Source organism: Temnothorax curvispinosus, unplaced genomic scaffold (assembly GCF_003070985.1).
Source record: "Temnothorax curvispinosus isolate PA1 unplaced genomic scaffold, ASM307098v1 QBEX01010211.1, whole genome shotgun sequence".
Lineage (NCBI taxonomy): Eukaryota > Metazoa > Arthropoda > Insecta > Hymenoptera > Formicidae > Temnothorax > Temnothorax curvispinosus.
The window spans coordinates 309,487-321,834 of NW_020219991.1; the positions used below are offsets into that span (position 1 = coordinate 309,487).

Consider the following 12,348-nt stretch of genomic DNA (forward strand, 5'->3'; position numbering starts at 1 on the left):
TTTGAAGAATTTGGCATTTTTTCTTCTAAGGGGTCATACAACCTTAATATGAGTCAACATATCCCATCCCTACATACGTTTAATTTCAGTCATTTTATTACTGTTGTTACTTAAAATAACATAGTCAAATATAGTAACAAAAATTTTTCTTTTAACTAACAATAATACGTCCGTCGCTTTGATTTACTTCTCAAGCTGAAGAACATTAATACGATATTTTGAAACGCTCGAAAATTTACTTGCTACCTCTTGAATCAGAGTTTTTTTTTTTTATTGTAATACTTGTTTGATTTAAATAAAACTTTGGGAAAAGTACCTATGTCATAAAAGAGATATTTTGGGTTTGTTTTCTATTGCTGAACTGTCTGCGCTAGTTCAGAGTTTATTTTTTTTACTCCACATTGAAAGGAAAAAGATAAACTCTGAACTAGCACAGCCAGTTGAGCAATAGAAAACAGACTTTTTGTGATACTTTTCCATTGTTTCTTTTCATAAATACACAAACGGAACACATTGCCAATTTGTTCCTTGTGCTAACGAGCCCCGATCTTCCCTAAGTTAGAGTGAGACAAGTATATTTTGTTTCACTTTAACTTAGAGGGAATATTGCACGAATGTGTGTACCAGTTCAGGAATTTCTTCGAAAAAGAATACCTAGACGCAATAAATGGTATAATAGATGCATATAGCTTCTAGAACATTCTCACGCATGTCTTAAAGACGTCATAAACACGTTCAAAAGACGTAAAAAGTAGGAATTTTAAAATTTCTTTATTATTAAAAAAACGTTTCTATAATAGTTTCTTAAACATTATTTTATCGGAAAAGAAACGTTCCATCAAACGTTTTTCGAATGGGCTTTTACTCATAAGAAACGTTCTTAGAAATCGGTTATAAAACGTTTCGGAAAAATGCTTATAAAACATTTTTGAAACGTGTATGTGCTACCTGGGACAATAGCCCTTTTTACCTTATAAGGTTTAAAAAAATGGGATTTTAATTTTTTCTATACGGAAGTTAGTTAATTAAAAAGAAGAAGAATTCAAAAGTACCCTCGATATTAATTATACAACATCGAGTTTGCACAGAATGTACAAACTTCATGATAAAAGATTTTTTCGATCATACAAGATGTTTTGGTGTTTCTAAGAAATATTTCAACATAAGAAATATATTCGTTGCGGGAGGTAGCGCTTCCGCTTGAGTAAGATTCATGGAATCGTAGTAAATTCATATAAGTCATCTTCCCCTGACTCCTTTTTATTCGCGCCGGGAATTTATCTCGCGAACTTAAAAGAGAGAAAGTCTGCGTCGCCGCGGGCAACTCAACGTAATACTCAGCGATACGAAGTGCAGCATAAATTCTGCGAATCGTAGAGAAATTGGGATTGACATTATTACTACATTGCGTAGAATTGCACTCGAATCATGCTTCAAAAACATATATTTCTATCATCTGAATTTTAATATAAAATTGCAATTTTTACTTTTTTCTTAAATTTTACATGGGAATGAATATGTTTTATAGTTTTAAGCAAATTCTTGCTTCTTGGAATAGAAGATAAGACTCTTGTACTTTATTTTCAGACTTTAAGTAAAAGAAATTAAAAAGTCTTAATGCAATTGATATAAATCATATAAAATTAAATAAACTTTCAAGCTTGACATTCTTTAGATTACTTTGGAATTTTAATTTGCATTATTAAATATCATTTGAAATATGTATCTTTATTAAAACTTGGCTTAAAATAATATATAGAGGGAACACTTCATAAGACTTCAATGTATTAGCATAAACCTTGTTTGAACCTTCTGCTTTGCAGAGATCCGAGCTTGCATTAATTTACCAAGGGGGAGAGAGAATATCATCCTTTATCACGTTTAATTATGCTCTATCGTATTACAAGTTTTAATTATATTCTTAATTATGTGATTAATAAAGGAAAGGAAAGTTGTCGGATGTAATAGCTTAGACCACAAAATTGGATCGCATTATCACGGGCCGAGAGCCGACATGTTGCGCGATCTTGAGGAATCACCCTCCGTGTCCGCAATTGCCAAAAGTCCCACCTTTTGATTTCGCGCGACGCGACACTTGTTCAAAGCCATTTATTTCCCACGTTTCCTGACAAGCAATTGCCTTCGCTTCCCATTCAGCGCTATGGCCGCTCTCTCTCCTAGGAACAGTTATCACGTGAGAATCGTAAATCATGGTGGTACCAGTGGGAGCCATAGATTTTTATAAAAGTATTCTTTTGCGTGCGCAATATTCATCAACCTTGCATCGTTATTATCACGTACTGTTTCTAACTTACATTGATTTATCCTTTCTCCTCCATACGTTTTACTTAGAAACAGATTACTCTGTGCACGTTTTACCTTTAGTTAAAAATAGAAAGCTCTATTGCATGTCTATTGCTAATCTTTGAAACTTTTCTTCTTTCTCTTGTCGTCTGTTTTTGTATATTTACAATTAGAAGTTTTAGCTCGTTTGAAATCTACAGTTAATTTTATACATTTATAAAGGTTCAGAGCATTAATCTTACTCAGTACAAAAATTTTGTATTAAATTTTACGCGTATCAGTATATTCACTCTAATTTTTATGTTAATTTAACAGAAGACAAAAATGTAAAGAAATAACAAAAAATTGCAACACATTGACGCTATCTGGAAACAAAGTTTATGTTAAATTCGCATACTTATAATGTTAAATTTAATTATAAAATATTATTTTTACATTAAATGCTATTCTTTCTTCTCTTTTTCTTGCAAATACAGAAGACAGCAATATCTTATCTTTATAGGCTGCGTTATTTGCTGTCAGTACTGAAAATCTATAGTTTACGTCACGTAACACTATAAAATTTTAGTACTGGCAGTGAATATCGAGATGCAGCCATAATATATAACATAAGAAAATGTCGATTTAACAGATGGAAACTCTTATAGAGAGGAAACTAACACAACTTAGGTGTTTATTTTAACACACACATATATATATGTATATACATATATATATAAAGTATGTCACCAAGAATTCGTGCATTTACATATAAATTGTGTTATTTTAACTCTTAGAGACGTTGAATATTAACTTAACGCAGAAAGCCAAAATAACACAATGACAATATGTTACATTAGCACCATCAATGTATGTTAAAAATTTAATACAAAAAATTCTACATGAATAGAAACCCTCCACTCAAATACAAAACGTTTTTTACCGATGAAAGCATTTAAGTTCTAAAAATTGAAATTCTCAAATTTGCAAAAATAGAACAAATTTATATCCTATCTACATTGCAAATCAGCGACTCTAATAAAAACCAAAAACCTATTTGTTTCCGAATAAAAACGCAAATATCTTTTGAGTGGAATCTATTAAAAATGCGTATCGATATTGCGAATGCGTTCAACTTATGGCTGTCGATCGGACGAATTCGTCTTTTCTATTTTCCGCGTTGGATCGGACGCATCTTTCGGCGGCGTGAATAATGCATGCTCAAATCCGGTGTTTGGATTTATTTCTCGCGTTCGAGCGCGAGTGGTATGTACACCTCGCCAGAAGAACGCGCCTCCTTGAATGAAGATCTATGGATCTTCGACGGCACAAATCTCCTCTTTTTTTGGGCTTTCACAGTCTCTTTCAAAACTCGCTCAGGATGCCAAACACTTTGGAACGGTGCCATGATTTAAGAGCCATCACGTCTCGTCGACTGATAGCTTTCTGTATCTTACAGCTCGTTCATCATGTCGGACATAACTGATACTCAAATAATTCAGATAACGGGCACCGATTAATCATAAATTATGTACTTATAAGAATCGATAGGCACTTTGTGATATCGACGAGAGAGCTATAAAAGTTCGATGAGCTCTTTTTTACCGGTATTTAAAACGTTTAATATGGACGATTAATTTTTTACTCTTCGAGCTTCTATAACGCTCATGTTTTTAGCAACTGTTAATTATATTTTAATGTACCTACCCGTCGCCATTCTACATTATTATATGAATTTAATATATTTATTAACTTTAGATTAAAATACGTTCTCGTCGAAATGATGTTCTAAACGCGACTAAATATAACTCGCTAAATCCAGCTTATATATATCTGTCAATTTATTTATGGAATGGCAATCACGTCCGCATATTATTAATTCAGTCACATTTTTTAACAATAAAGCTTATGGTATTTTGCCCGTCACGGTTTTTCATGACATATAAACGAGATTTACTGATTGACGGAATAATCTTTTAACAACGTTATTACTGTTCCATTGTATAAATAATCGATAATACGTGCAATGCGATGAAATATGTATTTATTCATAACGTGTAATGGAATATTTTCAGCGTGCGTAATACATTCATAAATGCGCTTGCCTTCTTTCCTTCTCATGGCGACACCATTTTACGCTAGTTAACTCTCCCGTTACACTATAACGTAAGCATGTGTACATACATATGTATACGTACACACGGCAAGTTATCGCCGAAAAAATCGCATTAATATGTCATGAGTCTCTGCCGGGGAGACACATGCGATATTTAAATAAACCTGAAGTGTGGCAACACGATGCATTCCGGATTTATGCAGTCGTTCGGAGAACTACCTCGCAGATATACACAACGCATGCATCTGCGTGATGTTTGCCTCACCATATTTAAATCATCCGAACATACCCCGGGCCGGGTATAATATTCTCGAGTCTCTCTCGCCCGAACGCTCTCTCTCCGCGAACAGGCGCAGGCGTTTTCACAAAATGCGCTGAATGCGCGATAAAATCTCGTAACGAACGCGCGGCGAGTATACGTAAATATTCACGAAATTAAATCGTAAGTACAAACCGCTTGATGTCGTTCGAAAATTAATGAAATTTTATTGCTTCATATATATCTCGTTCTCGACAGTTTCCGTGCATTTCGCGATTGATTACACACGTGCAATATCGATAAAACACTCGCCAATTTTACGGAAAATTTAAAGGATTCGGCCAATGAAGTATAAAGAGACGGATTCAAAAATTCTGTACACATATTTTTGTCGTGTACACGAAAATCTACTGCTTGTGAATATTCGGAGCAATAAAAGGGTTTGAAAATTAATCCCTTATAATTTCAATCGTAAATTTATCGAAATAAATCCCTTATCGTTTTCTCTCGCAATGCAATTCTATAATTAAATTGCAGAGTCGCGGAAATAATTTCTAGGCGGCTTAAAAATTAAGCAGCGTGTGATATATTTGCCACGGTTTGTGCTAAATGCGCCGGATATTCCGCGACATTTAAGGGATTAACGATAAGATCGTCGCAGAGAACGAAACGCATCCGCCTCTCTGTGAGAAGTCCTCTCGTCGACGCTGAACACACTCTCCAAGTCGACCGAGTTTCGTCTGTTCAAAAGCTACATTCAGCGAAATCTAATTGGCTCCGAAAACGTTGGCGGACGAATGCCGGTTATTATAACGCGAAGTGCAAACTATGCACCTAATAACGGAGGCAATTTGATACTGTTAAACGTGTTGCACTTCATATAATCGTATGCATATAGTACAGCCGTTAATGTGAATTTGTTTTCCTAATAGTAATACCTTTAATATTTACGTTAAACCTTAAACTCGTTACCGAGAGCTATTTATACATTTACAAAGTAAACACGAGAAATTTTGCATAAATTTCTAGGCGTCTTAAACAATTTGCATCTCCTGAATATTTGCTTCATATAACTTGTAAAGAAATTAAGCAAGTTTATCGATATTTTTATTAAATACAATGATTTCCCGAGACTATGTTATATCTTATTTTTTTATTATATCGTGTTATTTTTTTACTAAAAAATAGAAGAAATAAGTGAAAGCAATAATTAAAAATTGGGATCGTAATTTTTTAATTAATTAATGTCATTTAACTTATATCTATTGAAATCATTTTTTGCTTTAAGAATTTAGTGAAATTTAGAAGTTATAATTACACTACATTAAGAAAATAATCAAGCGTTGACTTCTATTAGCGGATGGTTTATAATTGTTTTGTGTATCGGCTACTCGCCTCGAGTAGATAGAAGAGCGATTGTCCAACGCACAGTAATAGCAGGTGCACTTCCATACCGAATTGAGAATTGCACGGGATTCCTTAATTACGAACAGCGTGTGACGCTGTAACTTGTAGGAAGGCTCTAACGAGCGCGACCGAATTGTGCACGACAAAACAAACTCGGGTAACTCCATACAGTCGAATTTCATCCATCACGACAGTTATCCGCGTAAATCTCTATCGAATAGAGAAGAAACAGAGTGAAAAAACATACGCATATATAGAAATCCAGCGGCGCATCGAAAGGAGCAACGTTTAAAACAATTTTTCAGTAACTCGAGACAGATTGTAGCTTATGCATGTAACAGGAATTTCTCTTTTATTTCTAAAGATACTCCAAATGCTTTTGCAAATAATAAAAATATAAATGAATTCTATACAGTGTTTTTTAAGCATAATCCAATGTTTAGAAGTTGATACTAAGGTTTCCGAAACAGACACGAGTGGATGTAGCTATAGCGAATAGAGTGTTAGGGGTATTATAGCAACGTAAAAGCGCCATTGTGGAAATTGCACTTTAATTTTGTCCGACATTTTAGAAAGCGCTTTTAAGTGACGTCCCGATAAAAATAAGTATTCTCTTTATTATATCATTATTGTGCAGCAGCGAGAGAATATATCTTGGCACTTTTCCCTCGTTTCAGGACATATCGGAGTACAAATGTGAAAATGGCAAAACGCCCACTTACGTTCCCCACAAGCCAGTAACTGGTGTGATAGGCGCCGCATTCAGCGTGGTTTCTATTATGGTTGCCAACATCTTGCGGCTTTTTAAGGTAATTATTTGTCTAATCCGTATAATCTAATAATCTATTTCGAAGAGTGCTTCAAATCTTCATGTATAGCATAATTATAATAAGTTTAATTTTATAATTAATTCTCAATTTTTGTTTTAACGAAGAAATATTAAAATATCCTAGGTAGAGCAAGATGTAAAAAAATGACGACAAATATAACATCAGGTTACTACCTGGGGCATTAAGATTATATAAAAATTTTCTGATATAGTATATATCGTGTGTGTATATATCGCAAGGATTTCATGCAATTTATTTAATTTTTTTTTTGCAAAATTCCTAGAAAATCCATAAAAAACCAGGATATTGTAGAATGAATAAAAAATATAAATATAAATTATAAAAGGACAGTTTGTATAGGTTCTGTCAGACTGAAATTGTGACCGGATTTGACAGGATTTTGCAAAATCACTAATAAGATTGTGTAATCTTTATTCATTCCACAATATTCCGGTTTTTTGCGGATTCTCTAGGAATTTTGCAAATAAATAAAAACAAATTATACGAAATCTCTGCGACATATATGTAATACTATTTCTAGTCATATTTAAATTAAAAGTGAAAAAACAGTGTACAAGCATACCTTTATGCTGCATGACTGGTATTTCTTTAGTTACAAATAAATTGTTGCGTTTTAAATTTACTTTGCATAGAGACATTGCTATCAATATACCGCACGTATATAGGCACATCATCTCATGCAAAGTTAAAAATATAAAAAGAATTTAAAAAGCAAGATTTCCTAAAAGCGTGACATTTCGTTACTTCGTTCGGCCTTTATTCGCACGATTCGACGTATTGTTATGCCACGTGTGGCTGTCGAGATTGAGAGCGAAAAATAACCGATTCGAGAGGCAGCTTCGTAGAAAGCACGGCCGGATATCGGCAGGTCTTGCAGGACTTTGTGAAAACGTAGCTTCTTTTGATATACGAAGGTTACAAATGGTAGTGTATTTGAAAGAAAAAAAAGAGAGACCGAAAGAGAAAGCGCAACTACGGCAGAGCAATTTCAGCTTTTTCGAAAATGGAATGGCTGAAACTTTGTGACCGGTAATGACGACTATATCAATCATAGTCATTCATCCATGAGGATCAAGCCGGGAAGAGCCATTCTCGCGCCATCGATCGGTCCCCGTCCTTATCAGACACGGATAAGAATCCCCCTCCTCTCCTCTGCACTTATAACGCCTTATTCGAAAATACGTCGCGCAGCACGAGTTCGCTGAAAGGAATCCGGTGATTCGCGCAAAATCGGCTTGCCAAAGAAGCTCCCACCGTTGTCAAGACGTTCTATCGATCCGCCGTCACCGGCGTTGGACGTGCGAATGGATTTCGTGACCGTCACAGCTCCTGTCAAAATACGAAATATGATTATGTCCCGCAGATTCCCATACATAATTCAATTTTCTGATATGCTGTTCAATCTTCATCCCTTTACGTACATTGTGGCTGCGTGTCTTTATCTTGAACTATATATATTGTAAATAATAATGAAATTGTTCTACGGATTGATCTGCGTAAAGTTTAAAACACTTTATATTTTTATATTAAAAATATATTTTATAGTTAATAGGGTATTTGAAGTCGTAAAGAAAGGAATTTTTCAGGAATGTTTTGTAGCTATAGGGTAACGAAAAAAGCGAGGAACGCTAAATTTTGCATGTTCTTTTAGCTTTATCTCTTCTTTTATGTTATATCTTGGTCACTAAAAGCTTGCAAGAAAAAAACGTATATAGACGGTGTAAAAGATTCTAGGTGTTTTAGGTATCTGAAACGCAAAGACCAAAAATTTTTTTATTCAGGAAAAGTGTGGCTATTGTCTGAACTAGAATAAACATTACGAGTTTATTAGTTTCTTCTTTTAATAAAATACTAATAAAATTTTGAGGAAAACTGTAATATTTTTAATAAAAAGGTCACCATTTTTAAAAATGGAAATATTGGTTTATCCTAAATAAGAGAATTTTTGGTCTTTGCGCTTCACATACCTAGAAGAACAACTAGAATCATTTACACAGTCCATATGTATTTTTTCTTGCGAGCTCCAATTATAGTGACCAGAATATAACATAAAAAAGAAGAGCGTTTTGTTAGAAAATAAAAATACATTCTTAAAATAAAGCTAAAAAAATATGCCAAGTTTAACGTTATTTGCTTTTTTCGTGTAAATATAAAAAATTCCTATAAAAAATTCCTGAAAAAACCTTTTTTTACGACCTTTCAAACCAAAATATCCCTTCAATTATTTCATGTAAATTTTATTTTAAAAGTATCGTTTGATATAGTTCATTTTAACGATTCGTTGTGTCTTGATACACGATAAAATAGAAACTAAACAGTTACATATTACATATGTTACACGACAAGGCTTTAGAGTTTTTGGAGTTGTCGAAACTGGTCGCGTACACGTAATAAACTCTCAAGTTATGTCAATGTAGATGAAGAGATATCAGATAAGTCCCGGTCTACAATAGGTGTTCTAAGCCCTAAGCCTTAAGAAATTGTTCAATCACAGTTGAATTTGAGGAAAATAATTGACTGTGATTGGTCAATTTCTTAGGGCTTCAGACTTGGAAACTCGTGTAACACGCTAAAAAGTAAGGTAACTTTTAGAATTTTTTTTGAAGAATCAATGCGCAAGAAATAAAAAAAATTTTTTTTTTGTTAAAAAATAATAGTTGTGTTAGGAACTATGGAGGTTACGAGGCCGCGGTCTGGTCGCTGGAGTTGTAAATCGGCGGGCGTTACAGCGCCTGTTGTACTCGCCTAAAACAAAAATAAAAAAAATTTTTTTATTTTCTATAAAATTACGTCGTCGATGAACCTAAAAAAAAAGGTAAAAGTGCAAATTTAAGGAAACGGCGGGACTTAAAAAATAGTTGCAATTTTGACAAAAAATTTTTGTTTTTTTTAAGTCCCGCCGTTTCCTTAATTTTGCACGTTTACCTTCTTTTTTAGGTTCATCGACGACGTAATTTTATAGAAAATAAGAAATTTTTTTTATTTTTGTTTCAGGCGAGTACAACAGGCGCCATAACGCCCGCCGATTTACAACTCTGGCGACCAGACCGCGGCCTCGTAACCTCCATAGTTCCTAACACAACTATTATTTTTTAACAAACAAAATTTTTTTTTCTTGAAATGTCCTTTTCTAAAAAGGAGATGTGAAGTTTATTGTTGCCGCTTTTCCGCGATGCCGATTGGTTTTCTTGCTGCGCTTACTTCATTTATTGCAGCTGTCATTGTATATTTTGACAGTTGTGTATAATAGGGTTAATAGTGAAATGTTAAAGATAAATAGCGCGCGCGTAGCGCGCGTCTGCAGTGTCTAGTATAATAAAAAATCCTAAAAGTTTGAAAAAGATTCGTCGCATTGATTCTTCAAAAAAAAAAAATTCCAAAAGTTACCTTACTTTTTAGCGTGTTACACGCGACTCCCCCCTTAAAACATCTATTGTAGACTGGGACTAAGAAGACCCGAAATGCACCGCTGCATGGAGTCGCGCTGAGTGTTACCGAGGATTTTTATTGTACATACACTCTTTTATCGCTTTTCTCATTATTTTATAACGACCCACTTGGGTTTGAAAACTACTTCTTTTTCTATTTATTGGTGGAAACCAAGTACCCTTTTCAGTTCACTTTCCGCCGACAGATATTCACTGTGGACAAAGACCGTCCGCGGTATATTTTCGTAATTCTTTCCGTCGGTTTACGATTTTACTCAAATAAGCTGAAGTAAATGCGGAAGATACTTTGAAACTGTCTCTGCTATATATCTCAGTGTATCTTCATTAAATCTTCGTGTTATGAAACTTTGTTTAGTGTGTAATTAAGTTACTCTCACTTTCTTAAATATTTTATGTCAAACTTGTAATTAAGGATTTAGAAAAAGGTAAAAATTTTAACACAGTTACGCAAACGTATAAAAATTTTTGAACTTTTTGCAACGTCAATTTTTAAATTTAAGTGTTGAGGTAATATTGATCAATAATGTTTGCTAAACAAAAACGCAAAAGTTAATAAACAGTATGAATAGTGATATAATGACTGGTATTTACTCCCACTTTAGTTATTAAATTCAATGCAATATCATGCAGGTGTACTAATTATTGTAACATTATCGCGAAATAATTACCGATCTCGCGAGAAGTTTTTACCGTTATTACGTTACATCATAGCACGTACGAGTTTGCAAATTTTATAATTACCAAACTGTGCAATTATTGCGAAACGCATGCATTATGGAAAAAACTTAGACCTTTACGTGTTGAAACGTTAGGAGAATGGCCGTGTGTTATTTTACTCGTTATTCACTTGAGTTAATCTTCGCCACATCGCAAACCTTCGCGCGCGTCGCATTAAATTTACATAGCAAACGTAACTCGTTCGTTAGAATACCCGGTATGAACCCGCTCGTTGCACTCGATAGTTATGCGATGCTTTTCCTTTGTACGCCGCGGGGCGCAATTAACCCTTTGTGCCACGTGCATATTCGTATTATGTCAACTGCCTATAGTAAAAAGCAAATTTGAAAGTCTTTGAGAGTCAATATAACGAGAGATAATTAAGACACGATTAATCCAAACGTGTTAGAGCAAGCGTACGGAAATAACAATACTAATTATAGTTTTATTAATATCATTTTAATTATAAAGAAAACTATCAAAAAATAAGATTACATTTCAATTTCTTATATAAGCTTGCGAATCAATTCTTTTAAACCTGAAAATTGAGCCAGCTATCGTCTTTTATGATCTTATTATTTTCTATATTATATACCTCCATGTAGCTAAGAATATAAATTGAAAATTTTGAAAATTTATGAAACTAATATTTACTTGTAATTCTCCGGATACACTTTGATATTAGAACCCTTTTATTAATTTCATCTCCAGCATTCTTAAATTTAAGTCGAATGCGCCATATCTCTCAATAATTTCATGAATAAATAGTGATAAATCTATCTTTTTGATCTGTTATATTTTCTTCTTTTCTCAAATAATAAACTTGAAATTATTTTATCTTCAGATCTCGTATATATTGCAATTTCTATTCAGCATCATCGTTCCATATATTGACGTTGATCAATACGCCGTGAGAGATAAATTGGCGACTAATTACATAACGACTCACATTTCATAAAACGTCCTATTTATTTGGCCGACTGTCGTTAATTCATTCATTTCAATTCTTTTTCTTGTCGAGCAGCTTTAATTGTTCAAATCGATTCCGACGGCGAGCTGTGCATCGCGCCGCAAATCGCAACTCCGCTCATTGGAATTGCAATGAGCCGTTTATTGCATCACTCCGTCTAAAACGTTGGAAATCGCCGTAGAAAGGCGCGCCAAGATTATTGATAGTAATTTAATTAGGGAATGTAGCGAGGCTCCAAAAGAGAGAGAACTGTCTCTGAAATTCATGTTGAGCATTTTGTGCAGAAAATTGAGTGT

The 12,348-nt window shown here is 33.9% G+C and overlaps 1 protein-coding gene across 1 annotated transcript in view; it reads left to right on the plus strand.

The window, feature by feature from the left end:
- The window catches only part of LOC112459897 (metabotropic glutamate receptor 8-like), a 122,305-nt gene that overhangs the window by 79,754 nt on the left and 30,203 nt on the right, over positions 1 to 12,348 (plus strand). Inside the window, exon 4 of the mRNA XM_025024259.1 lies at positions 6,743 to 6,874. Within this exon, the coding sequence (XP_024880027.1) occupies positions 6,743 to 6,874 (132 nt within the window). The remainder of the gene's footprint in view (positions 1 to 6,742; positions 6,875 to 12,348) is intronic.